At 32.9% G+C, this 27,772-nt stretch overlaps 1 protein-coding gene across 4 annotated transcripts in view; it reads right to left on the reverse strand.

The window, feature by feature from the left end:
* Positions 1–1,164: 1,164 nt before the first annotated feature.
* GTF2A1 (general transcription factor IIA subunit 1) overlaps positions 1,165–27,772 on the reverse strand; it is a 42,608-nt gene continuing 16,000 nt past the window's right edge. For all 4 annotated transcript variants that reach the window (XM_081048260.1, XM_081048261.1, XM_081048262.1 and 1 more), the window contains 6 exons: positions 26,837–26,901; positions 23,145–23,220; positions 21,619–21,752; positions 19,021–19,341; positions 13,435–13,524; positions 1,165–5,402 (listed from right to left, as the gene is read on the reverse strand). In XM_081048260.1, the coding sequence (XP_080904386.1) occupies positions 5,295–5,402; positions 13,435–13,524; positions 19,021–19,341; positions 21,619–21,752; positions 23,145–23,220; positions 26,837–26,901 (794 nt within the window). In that variant the 3' untranslated portion in view covers positions 1,165–5,294. The remainder of the gene's footprint in view (positions 5,403–13,434; positions 13,525–19,020; positions 19,342–21,618; positions 21,753–23,144; positions 23,221–26,836; positions 26,902–27,772) is intronic.

The following is a 27,772-nucleotide window of genomic DNA, read 5'->3' on the forward strand; positions in this document are numbered from 1 at the left end:
CAACCTATTTTAGACTTTATTCAGGAAATGTTTACTTTAGGGGGAAAAAAGCTTAGAGCCTCCTGTTTCGTTATCCCTCTCCTATACCCATCACTTCCTTTTCTTCCCTCAGGCACTTTCTGCTACAGTCAGATGAACTACTTTTAATTTCACTTTCACTCAACTTCCCAGGCTTCCTTTGTTTGGTGGCAACCAAATCTTTCACTGCTTTTTCTTAATCACACCACATTCTTTTGCTACTTTTAAAAAGTTTTAAATGGTAAGTTTTAAATTACCATTTAAAAATTTTTTTGAGCTCCACTAGTCATTTTAAATTATGCAATTTATGAAATTAAGTAAATAATTTAACTGTGACATCTGAGTACTTAAGTGTACCAAGCACTGTTGTAAGAGCTTTACACATATTATACTATACTTCATCCTCAAAATCGCATACATTACAGATAAACTGAGGCCAAAAAGGGTAAGACCATCAATGTTGGAGCTTGTATTTAATTGTAAAAGTACAATATTTTCCAGCAATAAATAAAATATCTTTATTATAATTTTAATGGTTAAAACTTCCATGTTTCCTAGTCTGTAACAAAATTAAAAAATTACAAAAATACAAGCTTCTTAATGTTTCATTTGAATTAACTATAAAATTAAAATACCTGCTAATTACTTAATACTAAAATAACAAAATATATTCAATAAGTAATACAAATCTCAAAAATCTGACTCTATTATGCAATTATTTACAAACTGAACTAAGAGGAAAAGATTTAGCTAAACAGAAAAATTAAGAAACATGTTCTTAATTTTATTCTAAGTAATCTATTCTTTGGAGTAGAAATACTTATTTAATACAATGTTAATTGTATCAATTTTTAGTTACATTTTGCTGGTGTAAATTTATCCCTATTTAAATTCCTGTGTACCTGGAAAATACAACTATTCTTTTTAAAAGCTATTAAGAATTTGTAACAGAGTTTAATAATTCAGGCTGACATCCTACCTTACTCATTTTAAAGATAAAGAATTTAATGACAGCTTTTTGATAAACGGAACTCATTCTCATTAACAATGTAAAACATTTCCTTTCTAAACTGTGTAATTTTATTCAGTCATCTATGTTAACAATTTTATACACTAGTAAGCAAAGCAAGCAACATTACTTTTTTTAAATAACATCTTTAATTAAAGTTTTTGCAAAGGTAAAATATTAAACTTAAAATAGGTCTTAGTACATCAAAATACTAAGTTCTCTAATTGTATTCCAAGATGGTTTTTAAAACATAATATCCCATATATCGCAGAAGAGCAACCTTGATCTGCAATTGTACAGAATTATACAAACTTAATAAATATATTTACGCCCTTACACATAACAGTATGTACAACAGCAGTTGACAATAGTAGCTCAGAACAGCAAAAAGGATTAGTCCCTCCCCCAAATTTTAGCCCTGATGCATCCTGGACTGATTTAAGGAACCTTGACTGAAATATTTACTAACTAGTTAAATAGTAACTTAATAGTTACCAATAGTAGTTACTAACTCAATGTAGTTCTCTTAAAAGAGAAGAAAAAAAATTTCTCGTTCCTCAAAATAAACAAAAATATTAAGTTTGGTGTGTTCCTTAAACCATAAAAAAAATGACAAAAGATAAGACTAAGGCAGGCTTAAAAGGGGAATATAAACTTCAGAATAATTTCCATAGCATAATAGATTAAAATGCAAAACTAACATAAACTCATGAGGAAATATAAAGCAACTATTTTTTAACCAATGAATTCAAAATCTGAAATAGCTGATTCAGACAGATAGGTGAGAGACAGACATGAAAATGAAAATGTACAAAGATGGATCAGTTAAATATTACATTGCACAAAACCTCAAAAAATTTCAAGATGAAATAATCTGAAAATATAGGAATTTTCTCGAGTGGAAGAAAATGCTAAGTTAAAAAGGGAACTCCCAAGAGGAAATTATGTCTGCTTTCCTGCACAAGGCGTATTTACCTTCTGAAAACAATGGTGATATTATTGCTATAAGATAATCAAAAATTGCTCTTAGGAGATAACCCTTTTCATTCCTCCGTAAAAGCCAGAAAAAATATAAGAAAACCAAATCCTTGATTTTCACTATAGCAAAAGAAAATCTTTATACAAAAGCTGTTATATTTTTATGTTCTTGATGTCTAAAACAAGAATCTATTAGAATATGCTCTTCAAGAACACATTCTAATCACTATACACACTGCTCAAATCTTGATGTATTCCTAGAATAACATCAAAGTGGTTTTGATTTTAAGAGCGGCAACAATATAAATGTGATAGTATGATGACATTTAATTAACAGAAAGAAATGTGAACATTTAAAAAAATATAAAAGCCCAATATAAAGATCCCCCTCACATAACAGACATTTTACTCTAGAATCTAATTGCACACTGAAGAGTTGTTTTAGCCAAATGGGCTCTTTACAGAAATTAAATGCATTCTCAAGCATTCGTATGGTCTGATTATCCAAATGACCACCAAAAAGAGTCCGTATACTGAAAGGCACATTTCCACTTTATCAAGTCATTTTGTATAAATTTTCCTTAGCACTGTTGATTAACATAACTCTTTTTTATAAGTAAAAGGTGCCATCACCATCTGTGCAAATCTAAACAAATCCTCTTCTGAAACCTTCATCTATTTTCATAATACGTTTGAACTATTTTCTCTCTTTGAACAAACGTATTATTTTCATTTTGAAATTCTGAAGTGGGAATTCTTGCCTTTTCAAAGGAATGACATTTTTATGGAACCTAATGAAATGATTTGTAAAATACAATGTTAAAAACATGATTAAGAATTCAAGTACAATAAAAGATAAGCAAGTGGCATTCTTAGAGCAAGCGACCATAATAAAACTAAAACATGCTAGTTGATTAAAGAGGAACACAATGCAGTAATATATAAGAGCACTGTTTGGTATGCTATGTTGTTTGGACTGGCTTTCAGAACTTTCACAGGTAAAAGCATTTGCCAAGTGTGCTGTAATTAATAGGCAATATGTGTACACAGGTGCAAATACAAATAGTTACTTCCTGCTTCAAAATAACCCTAGTGAATCACTCTGAAGCAGTGGTTGTTCATATTTTGAAAATAATGTTATAAAGACAAGCCAGTATACAATTCTACTATGAATATGAATGTCTACGCAGAGGGGCCAAAACATGAGCTGAATATCATATACGAATACAAGGATCAGTAGCATAAGAACTACTAGATAGTCAAGGGGTTACAATCAACACTGCAGCACTGCTCAACTTTTATAGGTAGGTCAGGTAGGTGACTCTTCATCAGGTAAAATATAAACCTCCTATCAACTACACGGAAGGGCAACTGAACTGGACTTCTGTGATGTCATCCCTCCTTCCTCTTCCCTCAGTTTCATTAATAAAAAACTAAAAACAAAAAAAAACCTGTGTGCTTTCAGAGTAGTGGGGTAAACAAATAAATCTCCCCTCCAAAAAACTAAATTAATATAGTAAAAATAAAAACCGTATTACCAGTTATGGCATCCAAATGAAACCTAACTTGCAAGCTAGAAACCACCATTTAAACCAAAGTTCAGAACATAAGTTAAAGGAATCAAAAGTTGGTGTGTGAGGTGGGAAGTAGGAAAAAACACAGCCTTTTTGAAGAAGTTTAAAAATTTGTGTTAAAAAAAAGAAAAAAATACAATATATAATAGCTCACAGTTTTTCTTTGCAATGTACTTTAAAAGTGTTTCTATGTTACTTCTGAAAACACAAAGGCAAATAAAAGGAAGACAAAAATGGAAGACTTAAAAAAAATCAATATACAAAAGTAACTTAAAACACATGTGAATTTTGTCAAGATAAATCATCAAAAGAATTAGCTGTAAGAACACAAAGGTGAAGACAAGTGTTCCTACAGTTCTCCCAGGTAACTAGATCACACTGAACACAGCAACGCCATATTGCATTTTAGAGGCCCTTATAGAACACAGAGCTATGCATTCTTAATATACATACTAAACTTCTATTATTTTTAATATAAGTCAAATTTATATGCTTTCTTCCCCATGTGCAAACTGGAGCCCATGTCTATATTATCAATGGCCTGGATGGGCCACCAAATGAAAGAGAGGTAAATATGTACTTAATGCCCCCCAACCCCCAAATTGCCCCTCAAATTACAAAGTTGCATTTAAAAAAATTAGTTCAATTAAAATAATAGTTTTAAAATTCTTTACTAGTAAACACAAGAAACTTTTATAATTACTAAATTGTTTAATAAAAATCCAGGTCTTCACCACCTACCCAATGCTTCAGTCAATGCACAGAATGGTATCTGAATGTTCGTTTAGCTTAAAGACTAAACACATATATAAGCATACACTTCAGCCCAACAAGAAAAAAATCTGTACTTTTCATGTGTATAGAATTTCAGTTATATGGTACTTTTGTGAAATAAAACCATAGTCCTGAGGAGCCACTTTGGGGTTTCTTTTTAAGGTGTAGGACTAAAAGAAACAATTACAATTTTCTGTAAGGAATTTGAAGTTGCCATTTTAATTCTGCTCAACTCAGATGAGACTCAAGTTTAATGAAAATGACAACCTAATTAAAATACATATTCATTCCTGGGTCAAATTTTGTCTCCACACTGTAATCATTAATTACTTCCTTTAACTCTTCAATAGATGTTTCATAAAGCAGGGAAAGAGGTATATGTTACTGAGGGAGAACAGCAAGTAAAAATATTTAAGACCTATTATGAGAGCTCTAAATTATTTCCTTATACAAGGAAATTAAAATTCAACACCATAATTCTTGCCCTTTTGTAAAAAGCCCACACGCAATTTTTACCAAATATAACCACATACAATAAGCAGTTTCGTTTCAATCTATCAAAAGGGAAGTTTCTTCAGTTCATTCCAACTAGTATTTTCTGATTGAACCCAAGTTGGAGGAAGGATATAGACAAAGCTTTACATGCTAATTACCGTGGCAGGTACCTGTATTTAAAATCGACACTTATGGTTTTCCTACACAAAACCCCAACCCCCCTCCCCGCCCCAACAACCCCAGGTGCTACAGTTCCATGGCTTGCTAGTTAGAAGTAGTGTCTATGTTGTCAAGGTCTCTTTGTTCCAGTAGCTTTGCTTCTACTGCACTTTTCTGACATGCAGAAGATAAGTTTTGGTTGTTGTATGTCCCAAGTTTCAAACTGTCCACTTTAATTTTTTTTTAAGTTTCTTCTGTTTTATTTATAAAAGAAAAGAACCAACTCTTCACCATTCTGCATCGCCAATGGCTTTGGAAAATATATAATCTCTTCCATTAAGATTCATAATACCATCCTTGAGATGAAATTTCCATTTGTTTTTACTTCTGTGTATCTAAATAAACAAATAAAAAAAAAGAATGTAAGATACAATCAAAAGACAGAGGAAACAAAACAAAAAACCCATTCACACCAAAAAAAAAAACTTTCCTATATATTACTGCATTTGCAAATTGGTTTCTTTTTTTTATTATTGAGCTATAATTGACATGTAACATTATATTAGTTTCAGGTGTGTAACATAATGATTCACTGTTTTTATATACTAAGAAATGATCACCACAGTAAGTCTAGTTAACATTCGTCACCACACAGTTATAAGCTTTTTTTGTTGTTAAGATGAGAAGTTTTTAAGATCTACTCTCTTAGCAACTCTCAAATATACAACACAGTATTAATTACTCACCATACTGTACATTATATCCCATGACTTATTTATAACTGGAATTTTTTACCTTTTAACCACCTTCACCCATTTCACCAACCCTCTACCCCTCATTTCTGGCAATCATCAATTCACTCTCTGTAACTATGAGTTCAGTTTGTTCGTTTTAGACTCCACATACAAATGAGATGGTATGGTATGTGTCTTTCTCTCACTTCACTTACCATGTGCCCTAAGGTACATCGATGTTGTAACAAACGGCAAGATTTCACTTGTTTTTATGGCTAATATTCCATATATATATATATATATATATATATATATATATATATATACATATATATATGTGTGCATATATGTGTATATATATACACACACACACACACACACACACACACACAAAGACACTTAGATTGTTTCCATGTCTTGGTTATTGTAAATAATGCTGCAATGAACATGGGATCATGCATCTTTTCAAGTTAGTGTTTTTGTTTCCTTCGAGTAAATACCCAGAAGTGAAATTGCAAGATTATACAGTATTTCTGTTTTTAATTTTTTGAGGAACCTTCATACTATATACAGTAGTGGCTATACCAATTTACATTCCCAACGACAGTGCACAAGGTTTTCTTTTTCTCCACATTCTCACCAACACTTGTTATTTCTTGTCTTTTTGATGATAGCCATTCTACAGGTAATATTAATGAGGTTAATATCTCACTGTGGATTTGATTTGTACTTCCCTGATTAGTGATGTTGAGTACCGTTTTGTATACCTATTGGCCATCTGTATGTCTTCTTTGGAAAACTGTCCATTTAGATCTTTTTCCCGTTTTTTAAACATTGTATTTTTGCTATTGAGTTATATGAGTTCTTTATATATTTTGGATATTATCTCCTTATCATATATATGATTTGCAAATATTTTCTTCCATTTAGTAGGTTGCCTTTTATTCTGTTGATTTCCTTTGCTGTGCAGAAGCTTTTTAATTTGATTTTGTCCCACTTGATTATTTTTGCTTTTGTTGCCTTTGCTTTTGGTATGAAATCCAAAAAGAACATCACGAAGACTGATGTCAAAGAGCTTACCACCTACGTGTTGTTCTAGAAATTTTTCATCCATTTTGCTTTGATTTTTGTGCGTGGTGTTAAGACAATGGTCCAGTTTTCTTAACATCATTTGTTGAAGAGACTGTCCTTTCCCTATTGTGTATTCTTGGCTCTTCTGTCATAATACACATGCATGGGTTTAGTTCTGGGTTCTTTTCTGTCCCATTTATCTTTGTGCCTGTTTTTACATCAATACCATACTATTTTGATTACTATAGATGCATAATATAGCTTGATTATCAGGGGACATGATGACTCCAGCTTTTTGCCCTTCTTTCTCAAGACTGCGTTGGCCTTCATTTGTTCTTCCTTAACTAGTTCTTTCTCATTTCTTAAAATAGAGTTGTAATGATATAAACTTCCCTCTTAGTAAACGCTTTTGTTGCATCCCAAGAATTCTCATTTGTCTCTATGTATCTTTTCATCTCTCCTTTTAGTTCTCCTTTGGCCTAGTTGTACTTTAGTAGCATGTTGTTTAATTGCCACATATTTGTGGTTTTACCCAATTTTGTTTTGCAGCTGACTTCCAATTTCACAGCACTGTGGTCGGAGGATACGCTTGGTGTGATTTCAATGTTCTTAAGTTTCCTGAGGCTAATTTTATGTCCCAACATATGGTCTATCCTTGAGAATGTTCCATGTGCACTAGAGAAGAATGTGTAATCTGGTGTTCTGGGATGAAAGGTTCTGTAAATGTCAATTATGTCCATTTGGTCTAATGTGTCATTTAGGGCCAACATTTCCTTATTAATTTTGTTTGACCTACCCATAGCTGTCAGTGGCATCCCCTGCTATAATTCTGTTTTTGTCAGTTTCTCCCTTTAATTCTGTTAGTAGTTACTTTATATATTTTGGCACTCCCTGATTGGGTGTATATACTATCGTGTTTCCCCTAAAATAAGACCTAGCAAGACAATCAGCTCTAATGCATCTTTTGGAGCAAAAATTAATATAATGCCCAGTCTTATTTTAATATAAGACCAGACATAATATAATTAATACAATATAATTAATATAATATAATGCAATATAGTATAATACCTGGGTCTTACATTAATTTTTGCTCCAAAAGATGCATTAGAGCTGATTGTCTGGCTAGGTCTTATTTTCAGGGAAACATGATATATTGATTAAGTGTTATGTCTTCTTGATGTATTATCTGTCCCCTTTATCATTATGAAGTGCCAATCTTTGTCTCTTGTTACCATTTTTATCTTGAAATATATTTTGGCAGATATAAAAGTACAACTACAACCGCATTTGCTTATAGTATCATTTTCCACCCTTCCACTTTGAGTTGGTATTTGTTCTTGCAGCTGAGATGTATTTCTTGAAGGCAGCATATGGTTGGGTTTTGCTTTTTGATCCAGTCTGCTACTCTGTACCATTTTATTGGTGAGTTCAGTCCATTTACATTTAGGGTGATTACTGATGTATTTAGATCTCCTATAGCTGTTTTTCTCTTTTGTCTTTTGGCAAATATAACATACACACACACACACACACACACACATGCACGCACACAAAATTACAGACCAATATCTCTGAAGAATACAAATGCAAAAATCCTACACAAAATACTACCAAATCTAATACAACAATACATTAAAAAGATAATATATCACAATCAAGCAGGGTTAATTTCAGGAGTGCAAGGATGGTTCAACACGTGCAAAACAATAATAACAAAATAAAGGATAAAAATCATATATCAATAGATGCAGAAAAAAAAATCTTTGAGAAAAACATCATCCATTTATGATTAAAACACTCAAAGGCATAAAAGGAAAGTACCTCAACACAATCAAAGCCTTATGATAAACCCTCAGATATATTCAATAGTGAAAAATTGAAAGCTCTTATTCTAAGACAAGGATGCCTACTCTCACCACTGTTATTCAACACAGTACTGGAAGTCTTAGAGCAATCAGGCAATAGAAAGAAAGAAAAGGCATCTAAGTTGGGAATGAAGAAGTCAAACTGTCACTTTTTTCAGACGACATGATTTGTTATACAGAAAACCCTAAAGGCTCCACCAAAAAACTATGAGAAACAATAAACAAATACAGTCAAGTTGCAGGATACAAAATCAATGTACGAAAAATCCAATGCATTCCTATATACTAACAATGAAATTTCGGAAAAATGGGAAAACAATTTCTTTGGTAATTGCAACAAAAATAAAATACATAGGAATAAATTTAAAGAACGTGAAGAATCTATACAATGAAAACTACAAGACGTTATTGAAAAAAATTGAAAAAGACACAAAGAAATGGAAAGATATTCCATGTTCATGATTGGAAGAATAAACATAGTTAAAATGGCCATGTTACCCAACACAATACACAGATTTAATGCAATCTTCATCAAAATCCCAACGGTATTTTAAAAAGAAATACAAGGAAAAAAAACTCATCTGATTTACACAGACCACAAAAGACTCCAAGGAGCCAAAGCAATCCTGAAAGCAAAACAACGAAGCCGGAGCTATCACACTCCCTAACTTCAAATTATACAACAAAGCAACAACAATCAAAACAGCAAGGTATTCGCAGAAAAAAGAGACTACACAGACCAATGGAACAGAATTGAAAGTCCAGAAATAAACCCACTGAATATGAGCAAATAATTTTCGACAAAGGAACCAAAAACATACAATGGAGAAAAGAAAGCCTCTTCAATAAATGGTGCTAGCATAATTGGAAAGCCAAGTGCAAAGGAATAAAACTAAACTATTTGTCACCATACATGAAAACTAACTCAAAATGAAACGAAGACCTAAATATAAGACCTAAAACGATAAAATACCTGGAAGAAAACACAGGTACTAAAGTTATGGACTTTCGTCTTAAAATGCTCAGCTTCACTAGCTATTAGGAAAATGCAAATCAAAACCACAATGATACCACCTCACACCTGTTAGAATGCCTAGCATCAACTAGACAAGCAATAACAAGTGTTGGAAATGCTGTGAAGAAACAGGAATCCTCATACACCGCTGGTAGGAATGTAAACTGGTATAGTCACTATGGAAAACAGTATGGAGATTCCTCAACAAGTTAAGAATAGAATTACCATATGACCCAGCAATCCCTCTTCTGGGTATAGCACCAAAAATCTGAAAACGTTTTTCCGTAAAGATATACATACCCCTATGTTCACTGCAGAATTATTCACAGTGCCAAGACATGGAAACAACTGAAGTGCCCTTCGATGGATAACTGGATAAAGATGTGGTACAATGCAATGGAATATTATTCAGCCATGAGAAAAGATGAAATACTGTGTTTTGCTACAACATGAATGGATCTTGAGATTATCATGCTAAGGGAAGTAAATCACATGTAAAAAGTCAAGAACCATTACAATTTCATTCATATGTGGGATATAAAACTGAGCAACAAAAACTCATAGTCACAGACAACAGTATGGTGGTTACTAAAGGGAAAGGGGCATGGGGTAGGTAGCAAAGTGTAAAGGGGTCATGTATATGGTGACGGAAGTAAATCTGACTTTGGGTAGTGAACACACAATACAATATACAGATGATATATTATAGAATTGTATACTTGAAACCTATATAACTTTGTCATACCATATGACCACAATAATTTTTTAAAAATTTATTGGGGTGATAATTGTTAGTGAAATTACATAGATTTCAGATGTATAATTCTGTATTACATCATCTATAAATCCCATTGTGTGTTCACCCAGAATCAGTCCTCCTTCTATCACCATTTATTTGATCCCCAACCACAATAAATGTAATTTTAAAAAAATTATAATGTAAAAGAAACAAAGATTGGTTTGGATATTCAGGTCTTCTGTGGTTTCATACAAATTTTAGTATACCTACTGTTCTAGTATATCTATGAGAAATGTCACTGGAGTTTTGATAGGGACTGCACTGAATCTGTGGATTGGTTGTATGGACATTTTAACAATATTAATTCTTCCAATCCATGAGCACAAAATGTCTTTCCACTTATTATTTGTGTCTTCTTTCTTTCATCAAAGACTTTATAAAAGTTTTCAGTGTACAGAGTCTTTCACCTCCTTGGTTAAATTTATTCCTGGGTATTTTATTAAAATTTTTGACACAATGGGAAATGGGATTGTTTTTCATAATTCCTCATTTTGATAGTTTGATTCCAAGGTATAGAAATACAACAGATTTTTGTATATTGATTTTGTATCCCACAACTTTACTGAATTTGGTTTTTAGTTTAACAGTTTCTTGGAGTCTTTAGGGTTTTCTACATATAATATCATGTCATCTGCAAATCGTGACAGTTTTATTTCTTCCTTTCTAATTTGGATAACTTCTATTTCTTGCCTAACTGCTCTCGGCTAGGACTTCCAACAATGTGTTAAATAAAAGTGGTAAGAGCAGACAGGCATTCTTGTCTTGTTCCTGATCTTACCAGAAAAGTTTTCAGCTTTTCACCACTGAGTATTATGTTAGATGTGGGCATATATAAGTCCTTTATTATGTTGAAGTATGTTCTCTCTATTATCACTTTGTTGAGAGTTTTATAATAAATTACATTGAATTTTGTCAAGTGCTTTTTCTGCATCTATTGAGATGTTCATATGACTTTTATCTTTCATGTTGATGTACTGTATTACATTGATCTATTTGAGTATACCGAACCATCCTTTTTAACCCTAGAATAAATTCCACTTGGTCATCGTGTATGATCCTTTTAGTGTGCTGTTGAATATAGTTTTCTATCTTTATAAAGTCTTTATTTTTATAGTCTTTATTATATATATAGTCTTTATTTATTTTATAGTCTCTATATTTATCTGCTCTTTATTTCCTTCCTTCTACTAACTTTGGGCTTCACTTGTTCTTCCTTTTCTAGTTTCTGGAGATGTACAGTTAGGTTGTTTGAGATCTCTTTTTCTTCATGTAGGCATTTACCTCTGTGAATTTCTCTCTTAAAACTGCTTCTGCTGCCGAAGTTTTGGTATGTTGTTTTTCCATTTTCATTTGTCTCGAGGTATTTTTTAAATTTCTCTTTAGATTTCTTCACTGACCCACTGGTTGTTCAGTAGTATACTGTTTAATCTACAAATATTTGTGAATTTACCAGTTTTCTTCTTGTAATTGACTTCTAGTTTCGTATCATTATGGCTGACAAATTGGTTTTTTAATAAAGTTTAATCAGACCCAAAAACAATTCACTCACTAGGTGGGGTTTTAAAAAAATAAATCGATAATTGTTTTTTAAAAGCTCTTAGTATTTGTGTTTATTAAAGCAGTTAATATTTCTCTGTAAAATGTCTTATCTCTATCAGGTTTGCATATACAAATGTCTTTTTCCACAGGAAGATTTATACTGACAAACATTTAAAACAGGAATACCCCTTATTCTCCCTGATGTTTCTAGATCACAGTTTTGCCTTTTCTCTCTAATTCCTTTTATGTCTATACCATTTGCTTAACCTTAGGCTTTTCTTATTACTCCTACCTACTGACCACCAGGACACTCTCTCAATACTGGTATCAGGTACAGCCATTCTCTTCTTCTTTCTCACATGCAGCAAGAACTTCCACACTGCTGACCCTTTTAATACTGCAGCCTCACAGTATTATTGTTCATACTAATATTAGTATTTTTAATCTCTAATTACTTTTTTTCTAATTCTACTTTGTCTTCAAGACACCTGGCAACTGTTTTCTCAAAGGCCACCAATAATCTTCTAGTTACCACATCAATAGCCACTTCTCACCTGATTTATTACAATAGCTTTCTAACTGATTTCCATTCTTCATTCTCCCCTTCCTTCCAATCATCTTATAAACATCGCTGCCAGGAGCACAATTCTAACCAATAACCTCTTCTTGACTATTTCCATTTCTAAATGACCTGGTAATAACTCACCTTCCCAAGCGTATTTCCTATCTTCACATTACTCAAAAGACTATATTCCAATCAAAAGAAGTGTTAGCCCTTACTCCCATTTTTACAAATTCAATTCTTATTTGAACACACCTCAAAAACACTGTGTCCTCCACAAAGCTTTCCCTCATCTCCTCAGCTAAAAGTACTCTTTCCTATTGATCAATTCCCAATGGCACTTCCAAAGACCTTTCTGGTATCATTTCTAAGTATATGCAAACATAGATTGATTCCTTCTACCAAAATAAGTGTGATAGTTACCAGTCCTGTTTGTTGCCGTAGTTCTCTCCTTAGCAATAAAAAAAGTTGTTGGGATTCAATTAAAGCCTTTTAGTTTTGAGATAGTTGAGGCTAAAAAAAGACAGGATCTTCCCACTGAGCTATTACTGATGTTAAAGGACAACTCAAAGCGCTTTGTTTACTTTGTTAACAAGTTGAGACTTAACAACTCTCCTTAGCCTTCATTCGTACCTTATTTTTCAAATGTAAAGCTACACAAGTTAATTTCTCATCCTATTAAAATAATCTATTAAACTATAAAATGTTTTCATTCACACTGTTTATCCTGAATATGAGAGGCATCAATCAGCTTCCCAAATGTTTGAACAAGGCAGAAAGAATGGTTTAGGGAAGCAATTACAATAGAAAAAATGTCAGTAATCTGATAAAATCCTTACCTTATCATATTGGCACACAACAACATTTTCTGTATCAAAGAGTTCTTGTCCTTCCTCATCACTCACATCATCTTCACTATTGAGGGGCTCCTACCAAAAAAAGGAGAGTTTATTTATTTATACTTTATATATTACTAGAAAAAGGCCCTTCTAATATTTAATGAAAAGAAGCACGACCTTGATGTTCTTTGAGAACTAAGGGTCAGAGAGATGCATATATATATGTATGTATATACACACACACACACACACACACATACATACACATAAATACCACGGACATATTATTAATTGACTACACTGAGTCAATGTTACTGGAATGCCATCAAGAAATTAAAGACAACAATTAAAATAGTTGGGCTAGAAGTCTGAAATGATATTTATTTCCTTCATTTTTTTCAGAGTAGCACAAAATAATTTTCTGCAATAACTGTTTAAGATGTCTAGACATGGGTTTTCCTTCTTTCTTAGGTTTGAAAATGTGACAGTTTAATGAGATAATGGCCCTACCTACCACCAGAAGCTGTAGCGTGAAAGGGGAAACAAACTGGAGAGAAAAGTGGCTATAAAATAGGCTAGCAGCCTGGCTTGTCTTTACATTACGGACTAGGACTGAAAAATGGTGGTGATGGATGCTTAGAGTATAATCAACTAAGCCATTCAGATTAAAAGTGTGTGTGTTGGAGTTGGGACTAAGTCTCAGTACCAAAAAGAATTAAAGATCAAGATCTAACTAGAGCATAAAATGACCAACTATGTTAAACTTGACCTTAGTGGTGGGAGAAGATAAAAAGATACAACTTATTATTTCTAATCACTGGAGAAAGAAAATACAACAAAATAAAAATGGAAAGGAAAAAAAAATCAAGATATTAAGGCTGGGTCTGTACCTACTCACACATGTGTATGTATACATAATCTTAATTTAAAAGATTATCACCAATGCAAATACAAATAAAAGATTTGAGATAAAATACACGTAACAGAAATTTCACCATTTTAACCATTTTAAAGTGTACAATTCAGTCACACTTCATAATGTGTGCAACCATCACCACTAATTCCAGAACAATTTTATCACCTTTACCATTAAACAGACATTTCCCATTCCCATCTCTCCCCATTTCTGGCAACCATTAATCTGTCTTTATAGATTTACCTATTCTAGACATTTCATATAAATGGAATCAGATAACATATATATATGTGGTCTGGCTTCTTTAACTTAGCATAATGTTTGAGGTTCATCCATGTTGTACCATATACCAGTACTCTGTGCCTTTTCGTGGCTAAATAATATTCTATTATACGGATATATCAAATTTTATTTGTCTATCCATCAGTTGATGGCCATTTGAGTTATTTACATCTTTTGGATTTTGTAAACAGTGCTATAATAAACATTCACTTACAAGATTTTTTGTTTGACACCTGTTTCAATTTTCTTACACTTAGAAGTGAAATTGCTAGATCATATGGTAATTCTATGCCTAACCTTTTCAGGAACGAGCAAACTATTTTCCCCAGCAGTTACATCATTTTGCATTCCCACAAGCAATACACGAGAGTTTCAATTTTTCCCTAGTCTCACCAACATTTTTAGTACAGTATCCTAAGAGATGTAAAGTATCTCTCTGTAGTGTTGATTTGCATTTCTCTAAATGAATAATGATACTGAGCATCTTTTCACATACCTGTTGGATATCTGTATATCTTCTTTGGAAAAACGTCTATTAAAGTCCTTTGCTAACTTTCGAATAGAGTTGTTTGTTTTTTGTTGAGTTTTAAGAGTTCTCAATATATATCCTGGATGTTAATCCTTTATCAGATACATGATTTACAAAGACTTTCTATTTTGTAAGCTGTCTTTTCACTTTTTTGTATTGTCCTTTGATGCACAGAGTTTTAATCTATTAAGTCCACTTTATGTTTGCTTTGATTGCGTGTGCTTTTGGTGTCATATCTAAGAAACTATTGCCAAATCCAATGTCGTGAAGGCTTTGCCCTATGTTTCTTCTAACAGTTTTATAGTTTTAGATGTTACATTTAAGTGCTTGATCCATTTTTAGTTAATTTTGGTATACGGTGTAAGGTAGGGGTCCAACTTCATTCTTCTGCATATGTATGTATATTCAGTTGTCTAAGCACCATTTGTTGAAAAGACTATTCTTTCCTGATTGAACAGCCTTGGCCCATATTAAAAATGTTGTAACATGATAGCATGCATAGCAGTATTCCACATAAAAAAGACATACTGAAAGCTTAAGGATACAGAAATTTTGAAAGTGAAAGAATGCAAGAACTCTATCAGGAAAATTCTAACTGAAACAAAGCTGGTATTGCTTTATTAGTATCATACAAAACAGAATCACTAGGAAAATACCATTTTAAGCTTAGTACACCCATTTTTAGGCTTAAAAAAATAAACAAGAAATAAATCCACCATCATACTGTGTTTCCCCGAAAATAAAACCTAGCTAGACAATCAGCTGTAATGCGTCTTTTGGAGTAAAAATTAATATAAGACCCGGTATTATATTACATATTATATCATCACATCATATTATACCCGGTCTTATAATAACGTAAGACTGGGTCTTATATTAATTTTTGCTCCAAAAGACTGGCTAGGTCTTATTTTCAGGGAAACAGAGCAGTAGGAGATTTAAGCATCTTTCACTAAGTAATCAGTGATGGAGCAAGCACAGAAAAAATATCAGTAAGGATATACACAACATCTAAAGAAAACTACTGACAATCCAAATCTAACAGACATACAGAGAAGACACATTCTTTTCAAATACACAGGAAGCATATGTAAGAACTGACCACATAAAGCAGGTCTCAACCAATTTCAAAGGATGCACACATCACACAGATTATATTCTCTACAAATAAAACGGTGAAGTTAGAACACAAATTAATAAAATAGCAAAAAACATACCAGAAAATAAGCAAAACTAAAAGCTGATTCTTTGAAAACATTAATAAAATCAAGAAACCTCTGGTAAAATTGAACAAGGAAAAAAAGCAAGAAGATACAAACAATACTATTAAGGATGAGAAAATAAAGAAGGAATGACTACAAATGATTCTGCCATCAAAATATAACATCATTAACTTTAGGCTAATCAATTAAACATTTTAGATAAATATATAGTTATAAAAATACAGGCATACCTTGTTTTATTGCGCTTCACCTAAAGTGCTTCCACAGATGTTGTGTTGCCTTTTTTTTTTTTTTTTTTTTTTTTTTTTTTTTTTTTTTTTTTTTTACAAACTGAAGGCAAGGCCCTCCACCAGCAAAAACATTAGGACTCACTTTATGAGATACTCACTTTACTGCAGTGGTCTCAAACTGAACCCACAATATCTCCAAGGTATGCCTGTATAACTTACCCAAACTGTCCCAAAAAGAAAAAGAATACTTGAACAGAGTCAAGATTACTAGGACCAGATATTTTCAGCAGCATATTTTAACAAATACTCACAGAAGAATTAAGTACAATCTTTAAAAAAAGGACCAAGGTAGTGGGAATACTCTCCAAAATTCACTATATAAGGCTACCATAAACCTGAAAACCTTGTAAGAGTGTAAGAACAGAAAATTACAGATAGTATCATTTATGAATATACATGCAGCAGTCCTGAACAAAGTGAATTCAGCAATTCATAAACAGGGTAAGATATAATCGTGTTGTGCTATCCCAGGAATACAAAATTGGTTTACAAACAAAAAAACAATTAATGCAATTCATCATAAATAACAGATTATGCATAAGAAATCATGATTACTAATAGTTGCAGGAAAAGTGTTTAATAAAATTCAACATTCACAGTTTAAAAAGAAAGCAAAGCTCTTAGTTAATCTGAATAGAAGGGAACTTCCACAACCTGATAAAGGATATCCATAAAAAGCCTACAGTAAACATTATACTTAATAGTGAACCACAGAAAGGATTCCTTTTAAGATTAATAAAGGTGCCAGCTCTTACCACTTCTAATAAATACTGTTCTGGAGGGCTTAGCTAACAAGGGAAGAAAAACTGTCATTTTTCATATTTGGTTTGATTACCTACAGAGAACACATGAAAAGAATCAGAGGCTAAACCTCATCAGTAATCAAGGAAACGCAATTTAAAACCAAAATGAAATACCATTTTCTACCTACCAGACTGTCAAAACTGAAGAAGCCTGACAATATCAAGTATGGTGAAGATATGGAGACATCTGCACTATTATATACTGAATGGCAGGAGTGTTAATTAGTACAACAATTTGGTATTTTATTGTATAGTTGAAGATGCACATGCCTTAAGGTCCAGCAATTCAAAGTTTAAGCATCACACCTACAGACTCTTGCATATGAATTCCCAGGTGACACACACAGAATTTTATAACTGTAACGGTAAACAAGTAGACACAACCCTAATGTCCATCACACCAGAAAAATGGATAAATAAATTATGGTATACTCAATAGTGAAAATAATTATTGGTAATATGCAACAACTTAGATGAACCTCAGAGGAAAAACAAAAAACAACTTGTAGAATAATATGTAATTATTCCGTTAATGTTATAAATGGGTTTGCAAAACTGAACAATATGTTCTGCAGGAATATCAATACCTATGGTAAAACATAAGGCAAGTTAATGATAAACACAAAATTCACGAGCATGGTTACTCTGGACAGCAAAAGGAAGAGGACAGGGATTGGACAGAGGCACTCAGGAACTTTAAGTAAGGGGATTTTTTAACTAAATATTTTTAAACTAGATATAAACAGGGGTGTTTATATCTTAAAAGTATTTTTTATTCATTTGTATCTATTCAATATTTTAACAAAACCAGTATTTTTTAAAAAAACCTTATTTAGATAATTTAGAAGAACTTTGTATTAAGATAAGCAGGAAGACTACAGCTTAGGTTGCAGAAGGCAACTAACAATGAAAATTGTAGTAGACAAATAGCACCTTGAACACAAGTAAGTTGGAACACAGAAGGAAACAAAAATGAATTTTTATGCTTCTAATATATAACTAAGATGAGTAACAAAGGATGGTTTGTTAAACTGAGGATAGACACCAACAGTAGATAAGGTTTTCAAGGAAATGGCATGGAATATGGACCAAAAGGAGGTTCTGAAAAAAAATCTGTCACATTCAACTTTCATCTCGAGTTTCCTCTCTTCCCAAACGTTGACATCCCTTTTTAATTGCTGAAGCTAAAGATTAACCACATCTATATATTCTACCAGTGTCTTATGTTTAAGCCACATCACGAATGCATAAGCCAAAGAATTAGAATTACTTTCACTGTCTCCATCACCTTTGTAAATTCAACCTAATTTGGTATACATTCATTCTTTTATTAACAGTTACATGAAACAATATTTTATAAAGATGTTACCAGAACAATCTAGAAACCTCATTAAGGTAGAACAGTCTAACTTTACATTTAAAATCTTATGTTGTATAGCACCCTAACAGCTTCTAAAAATATCGGATATAATTCAAGTTTGGCACCAAGTAAAGGAAGAAGACTGAGTAGCTTCTCATTTCAAGTCTTTTACTAGAAACTTACCTCTTCTACCTGCCCATCTTCAGCTCCATCTTTCTCTTTGTCTTCCTCTTCATCATCATCATAGTCCTCTTCCTCATCTTCATCTTCTTCAGATGATGTATCCCCAGTTCCATCAACTTGTAACACCAGTGGAGCCTGCTGCTGAGCAGGCTGGGCCTGTGGTTGCTGCTGGCCAGCCGCAGTTATCTGTGCTTGTGCTGGTGTGGGTGCCGCCACCGTTGTAGGTATAACTTGGGTCTTATTTCCTGTAAATAAGATTTGTTGAGGCTGGATAATGACACCTGCCTGCGGTGAAATCCCTCCAGGAAGAGGGGCCAGTACCTAAGGCAAAAGAAAACCAAATATTAAGAAGTAGTTAAAGGATCGAGTAGCTTAATTTCATTACATGATACACACAAATAGGTCCAAATGCTGAAAAAATACCAAAAACGTCCATATCGCATACATAGTTAAAATTACCAAAGCACAAGAGGAGTGTTTAACTAGTGTACTGACCCAGTAAATCTCCACTTCACTGTTCCAATTTCTGAAGGAAAAAAGATTTTCTGAAGATAACTTGTTAAACTTCACTTGTCAAGCATTTGCTATGTATGCACCCGATTTCAGACCAAGAGTTATACAAGTTATTAGTTTATTTTCTTGATGTATGGAGAGGTTTAGGAATTTGCTAAGCTTGTCACCAAAAGCCAAAATTTTAACCTAGGCTTTAGACTTCTGCTCTGATTCTGCTCCGAGTATGATGCTACACTGTCTCCCTACAAAAAAACAGTGTGTTGAGCATCTGAGGTTCTGGATTCTCGTTGTGTGCCTCGTATAGATGTGGCAGAGGCAAGGTGTATAACCTCTTAGCTTTAGTCACTTCACTGTTCGACTAGGATCAATGGTTCTCAACCCTGGCTGCAAATTATAACCACCTGGTAGCTTAAAAACACCAGGTGTGACACCTCGGCTCCACTCCTAATATTCTGATTTAATTGGAGATAAAATCTTTGCTCCCCAGATGATTCTAATTATGCAACTCCAGCTGAGAACCACCAGATCAGATGATTTCTAAAGTTCCTTCCAGCTTTTGCATTCTAGGATTCTAAGGCAAACCACAACTCAAAAAGAACATATTAATGAACATACAACTATAGTTATTAACAAATAAAAAGCAGACAATGCCTAGTGATGAATAAAAAGCTCTGAATGGCAATTAATTACCATTAGGTTCAAGGAGTGCAAAAATGATTAAGACAGTGTTTCCCTTAAGAGGTTTACAGACTGGTAGTGCAACAGACAAAGCAAAAACATCTCAAAAAGATAGAAGATGTAAGAGAAGCATGGTGTGATGTTATGAGAATACAAGGCAGTACTCAAGTCAGCTTGGGGAACACAGCATTATCAGGGAAGCCTTCCTCATAGGTAACACCTGAGTGTCTATTTGTGCTTTGGGCAATTAGCCAGGCTTTTCTGTTTGGTTTATTTGTTGCGGTGGCGAGGCGCTGGAGTGCTAGAAGGAAGGCAAAAAGTGGCATTCTAAATAAAAGAAAAACACCAAGTAAAACCCAGAAGTAAAATGACAAAATTTGAACACCAGGCTGGATTAATGCTCTTTCTCTGATCTTTCTATCATCATACTATCATATTGACACTATGTGTTTATATGTCTGTATCTTTTTTAAAGTACCTCAATTCCTCAAGAAAATAAGCACTTCACCTTTCTCCTCACAGTAATATGAGGCACACAAGTAGGTGATTTGTTTCACTTGATCTAAACAGCAGCTGAAGCAGATAACAACCGGAATATAGCAAAAACTAAACCTAAAGAGATTAAAAAATTAAAATCTTATAAACCATGCTGAGGAGTCTGAACTTTTTCCAATAGGCAATGGGAAGTCATTACACGATTTTAAGAACAATGACTACAAATATAAAGTTGCGGTCATGTTAGGAGGGCACGACACTGGAGGCAGGGAAATTGATTAAGAGGATAATAAGTATTTTAAATACGAAATTAAGAGAGCATGAACTATGGAAATGACAAGAGAGTACGAGAAAACAAGTTTCAAACATATTAAGAGACTGTAAATATGTAAAAACTGCAGTCTAAAAAGAGGAACTATAAAAGAAGACTTGGTAGGACTTCATGATACTTTGGATAGTGAAGGTAAGGGAAAAGGAGGATCCCACACACCCCTTGCGGAGAATAACAAGCATCATGAAATTAGATTCATCCCTGCCTGTTCACTCCTAAATTTCCAGTCCCTTGCAAAAATCCTGATATGTAGCCACACAGTAAATGTTTGTTGAATGAATGCTGAATAACTAGCTTAGGAGGCTGGATGGAAAACAGTGCCACTGATAGAAAAGCATGATGGGGGGTATAATAAAGGAAGAGTAGGAATAACAACAATTTAGCTTTAAACATATTGAATAGAAATTAAACTGTAAGGTATGCAGGAGGAATTTATAATGACATGGTATGTAGTGCTGGAGAATAGTCTGAGAATTTGTGTAGATAAAGTCATAAGAATAGAGAAGGTAAACCACTCAGAGAGCTCATGTAAGAAGAGGAAAAAAGAACGCGATGGTGATCAGAACTTAAGATTCTTTTACCTGTTGTATAACAGGAGCCTGTACTCCCCCAGGCTGCATTTGTGGTATAACCTGTTGTTGTAGAACCACTGACTGCTGAGGTTGAAAGATATACTGAGCACCATTGGCTGCTCTGACCACTTGAAGAAGCTGGCCTAAAGCAAAAAGCATGTATTTTAAGTTACTATTTTAGCAGTTGCCACATCAAAATAGATGAATTCATAGTGAATGTCAATCTACTAAAGGCCCTAGAAATTATCAAATAAGAAATCTAAGAATTTTACTAAGGACTCTCATCCACACACAGTAAACATAATCCTTAATTTCTCTGACTTCCATCCAGGTTCAAATACATTGCTCAAAATTTTTATTTTCTTTATTTACCATCCTTATAAAGCTGTTTTCCAACAGTTTTAACAACAGATTACGAGAGTTGACTAAAAGCTTTAATTATTTTTGCTAACATGTTAGAAATTATGAGAGAACAATACATCAGGATTATATATTCTAGGTCCTATTCATTTTTAAAGCTTTACAGAAATGCAAGTATAATAGTTCATTAAAATCTTGAACCAAAGTACCATAACATTTAGCTTCAAAATTGTTTAAAAACAATAAAAGTTTGCTGAACCAACTATCATTGCCACATACCGTGTTTCCCCGAAAATAAGACCTAGGCAGACCATCAGCTCTAATGTGTCTTTTGGAGCAAAAATTAACATAGGACCCAATCTTATTTTAATATAATAGTATAAGACCAAGTATAATACAATATAATATAATACCCGGTCTTATATTAATTTTGCTCCAAAATACTTATTAGAGGGGATGGTCCGGCTAGGTCTTATTTTCGGGAAAACACAGTAGTATTAATTGTATGACTCGCTTATACACAGAACTGAATCCTTCCAATATGTTGTTTTAGATGACCCAGAATCCTGAATTAATTGAAAAGTGAACAACTATATCTTATTAAAACATGTAACAAGCCCCCAGTTTGTTCTTCACAAATTTAGAAATTAACAAAATAACAAGAAATTATGTAATTAAGGTTACAGAATATTAAAAATTCATGTAAATAAATTCTTCAAATGTTAGTATGCCAAAAATCCCAGTAAATTTTGTCATTCTATGTAGAGATACTATGTGAAATAGAATGCAATAAATTCGCTCTTAAAATACTAGAAGGATTAGTGTTTAGTTTAATATCATGAACTACTTCAAATGACTCAAGTTTAACTTGTTTGGCAGGTTAACAGTGTTTAGCAAAAAACCAAGTAAATAAATAATTCTATGTAATCGTACTTCATTCAGTAACAGAATTCTCATTCATGGATCAAAAGCTCAACTGCAATTCTTCTCTACTGCATCCTCAGCAATGATTACAGTTTAATGTGGTATAGCTCTCAAACAATCTTATTTTAATAACCTAAGCCAAAAGAAATATTAAGATTTTTTTGTCTTCCAATAAAGACAAAACAAAGGCTGGATGGTATAGTTTTCTGAGTTATATATATATATATAATGGTTCCACTATTTCTAATTACCTGAATTTGTTAATATCTGTTGAACAGGAGTCACACCTGCAGGGAGTGCCAAGGTAGCAGCTGTAGCAGCAGCACTCTGCAAAAACAAAGAAAAAAAAATCAAAGCTACGTATGTGCATAACAACACCTCAATTTATCTCTGGTGTATTTTAACAATATTTCAAGTTTATCATTCAGTATATACTAAAATAAAAGTTCTAACAATCAGACTTATAAATCCCATTTATAAAATGGTACAATAAAACCACCTAGCATAAATGCCCTGATTTTTTCAAGCAGTTAAGTAGAATAATATAACTGGGTTCCCCCCATCCATGGAGAATGTGCTCTGAGGAAATCTCACCCATACTAATAATGCTGTACAAGATATGAAATATCCATTACATTATTTCCTTTCCTTCTCTGTTTCCTTACTCCCAAATTCTTACTGTCAATTAACATACTTGAGGCAAAAATGTATCTTCATTTTATAAATTTTAATATTTTTAACTTAGAATCAACAGGTTCTCTATAGAAAACCTTGTATCATAAGACCACTTGGTGTACACCTGGCAATTCTTCTATGATGCCATAAAATGACAATACTGGCATTATACCTAGATGAAACACGTTAGTAATAGTTCTATTAATAAAAAATACCTTAAAAGCTTAAGAAAAGTCACAAATGTTTACTATATTTTAAAATGGAGTTAGTATCTGTCATTTAAATTACAAAAATATACATGGGATTGTACTCTGAATTCTTTAAATCTAGGATAAATTCTTGATTTATTGCTTCTGGAGACTGCTCTTCTCCCCTTCCTCCTAAAGAATTACACCACATTCATACTGTATTTTTATTCTGTGCGCGAAGCATTTCTATGTGTCTCATTATAATTATATATAGGTAGTTTTTCCCCTCCCCCTTCATATAATTCAATGTAACCTATACTTTTAGAAACACCTCTATCTGAATAAGCTTCAAGAAATAAATGTAACTGTGCTTAAGAGATGCTGATGCAGGAGAACTCAACAATACTTGGAAAACTAAACTCAACTAGGTTAATGATACAATTACTATCTAGTGTAGACTCTACGTATAGTTTTCAAAGAAAATATGCTTGTTGTTGCCACTTGACAGGCCTAAGTAATTTTGACATCTTAAGCCTGAAATTCCCACTACATCCCCAGAATCGAGCAACAGCCCTCCAGGCACTCTTTATGAAATACAGGTTCTGTATTTCATTTGGATACCCAACCACCCAACTACCCAATTTCAAACAAATCTAGTCTGTATAGGCAAATGAGAGGTAATCTATGTTTAAGGAACATAACAACCACTTACTATTGAGAAATATCACTTAGAAATATTAAATGCCTATAATTCCTAAGATTACTGTACCTTCCTTTACAGGCAAACTGACAAAGTAGTATGCACATGACAGAATAACTACCTGCATACCTCTGCACATTCAAGTAGCTATTAATAAATATTTGTTGAGTGATGTACCATACACAATCTGTGTTTTATAGTTTACTGAAAATTTCTTCTTGTATTTTACAAAATAGCCCTTACATAAATAATGCATTAGAACAATCATTTCATGAAAAGAACTTGAAAAACTGGTTTGCTATAAGGTTCTGTTTTCTAAGTTCCCTGAAATAGCCTTCAACCTAATATCACTACCCCGCATCCTTATAAAATTACATAATTTGTACTTATGTTCATTTCCAAAGCATACAGAACTATTAAAAAATAAAAACTGTTTTTAACAGATATCGTTAAATCAGGAATAACACAAACAAAAACTCAAAAAACTTTTTGTAAAAAGCCTGTATACTGATTATGTTTCAGAACTTGTGAAAATACATGAAAACATCAAATAAAATGCCGAAATACACACGAATGCTAATACATTTATTGATTGATACTTCTGATGTATGATTTGTTAAATAAGCATACATTTTAGAATCAAGGAGATACAACAAAGCAGTAAGAAATGGGCCACTGGTTTTTGCCCCAGTGTCTTTTTTTTTTTTTTTTTAATTGGGGAATATTGGGAAACTGTTTCTCCAGAACCCATCAGCTCCAAGTCGTTGTCCTTCAATCTAGTTGTGGAGGGTGCAGCTCACCGGCTGGCCCATGTGGGAATAGAACCGGCAACCCTCTTGTTCAGAGCTTGCACTCTAACCAACTGAGCCATTCAGCCGCCTTGCCCCAGTCTCTTTAAACACAATTTTAATTCAAAATTATCTCCCACAACACTTAAAATTCTTTGAAATTAAATGGGCCTACTACAAGTGATTTTACCAAACTTTCTGTTTTAAAAATGACATAAATGATTTGCTAGGAAAACAGTCTCAACAGTACCAACTGCAATATGGATCTTACAGTGAGACTTTTATTTTTAAGGGTGAATGTTGAACAGAAATCTGGGGCCTTAGACACAAAATGGAATTTTTTGAGTAATAAAAATTCTTGTGAGAAACACTAGGCATGGAATTTCGTGATTTTTATGCAAAAGAACTGATTCCAGCAACTTGTACTGAAAGTACAAATACAGAGTCTTGATTTTTTTGTGAATTTAAAAATTGCAATTTCTAGTATCATGTAAAATTTGCAACTCTGCCAAGTTATACATTTCTAAGGCTGGTGTATATATAAAGTCATTTGTTTAGTAGGTGAGGCCTACTTCCTATCTGGCTTATAAATCACAAATGAGCTTTGAGGTTCACTACTTATCATCACTCAACTAATAGAAGTGATTTTTTAGAATATTTCTTTTTCATTAAAAAAATAAAAAACTAGATCAAAAAAAAAAATCTCAATACTAGAACTAGGCTAAGAGCTCTTTTTAAAAATAATGATTCTTACCATTAAGTAAAAGACTTGGCCATTTTAAGAATGAAATGTCAGAGCTAGCACACCACTAACAGTCTACTATGTATTTTAAACAGACAGAACATAGAAAAGCCATTTATGAGAAAGTGGTAGAACAACTATTCTAATGTTTTGTTTTAAAAAAATTTATGCATACAGGTAAAAATTTTCTAAGGATCTGAAGGGTCTTTCAATTTTACTATTATACTGTACTACATTCGATGGGAAATATTATATGCCCTAAGTGTAATTTGAAAACTTGACAAACTATGAACTTCAGTGGACATCCCTTAGAAATTTCAAGTCTAATGTACAATAAACGCATCTTGTTAAAAATGCATTTTAAAGTAGCAATTAATATATTGTAAAAAAAACGTATTAGGCTATGCTATGATTAAATCAGCAAAAAAATGTAATGTTTGCTCTTAAAAGTTATCTTGAACTATTTAAAAATTTTTTTTTAATTTATAATTCTTAGCATTCCTGACCTCTTGTAATTAATGAATCTCCTGGAACAGAAATATATTTGGCATTCTATGTTTGGTAGGTCCTCTAAACTTATTTTCTAGAAATAGCAACAGATGAAATAGCTCTCACAAAGCTTGTTTTTGGTATTTTCAATAGAAAATTACGTAATTTTATGAATCTCAATGTTTAAATATCAAGTTAAGCTTCAGATTTGCTGCTAAATCCAGTATTTAGGAAACCAAATAAAACAGTTGTGTTGCTCAAGCCCTGAATAAGCTTTGTTAATATACAACATACTTAGGCATAATCACAATACGGGTTAGAAGAAGTAGAGCTACACAAAATGCTATGTTCTGAATCTTACCATGTTTGATGCATTCATATGTTGTATCAGCTTAGAATCAGGAACAATAACTTGTGGTGCTGCAGCTATTAAAAACACAAGCACACATGCAAACAAGGAACCATGAGGCTATTTCATAATCATAAGAATGCTGGACAATGCTGAAAACTTTTTTCATGCTTTCCACATTTTATCTGCATTCAACCATTTGATATCTCGGAATGTTATATATTTCTATGGTAAATAACAGCTGTAATACCCACCTCACACTGGAAAAGATCAATTACAAAAAGGATTTGAGTACTAATACTGAAGGACTCAAGGAAGCCTGAGAACACAAAGTAGTGAGATACCTATCACCTAAACATACATACATCCCTGTGCATTCTTAAATTAGAAATTTTCAAACATGATTTAGCCCTGTCTTGCTAACTCAGCATTAACGGTTTTATTGACATACATTGCTATTGGAATGAGATATTAACCCATTAAGAGTGAGCTTAAAAAGTTAAAACTAGTGTTTTTTTTTAATCTACATAGCCCTTTTCTCTCAAATGGACATTTGCCAGAATCTTGCTACTTTCACTAGCTTTAAAAAAATAAAAATCAAAAATAAAGGTGACCTTACTTAAGTGTAAAAGGACTACATGTTTGATTCCGCAAATTTCAGAGAATAAACAGATAACCCCATTATCCTAACATTCTCTGAGTGAAGAAAATCAAATTTTAATTTATGATGACCTAAAATCCTAGTGCCAGGCCTGAAGGCAATAGGAGGAACAGTCATCAAAACAGATTAAAAGGATAAAATTATTTGATGCAAGGTATAGAATAAAAGCAAGTATTAAAAGTCTTCTTTGATACAAGTAGTAAAATAACCCAAACAGACATTTCTACTGCGCATTACCATCAATTTCAAGTTCTACCTATACCCTCAAACAAGTCAAATGGGTAACT

Source organism: Rhinolophus hipposideros (assembly GCF_964194185.1).
Source record: "Rhinolophus hipposideros genome assembly, chromosome: 5".
NCBI lineage: Eukaryota > Metazoa > Chordata > Mammalia > Chiroptera > Rhinolophidae > Rhinolophus > Rhinolophus hipposideros.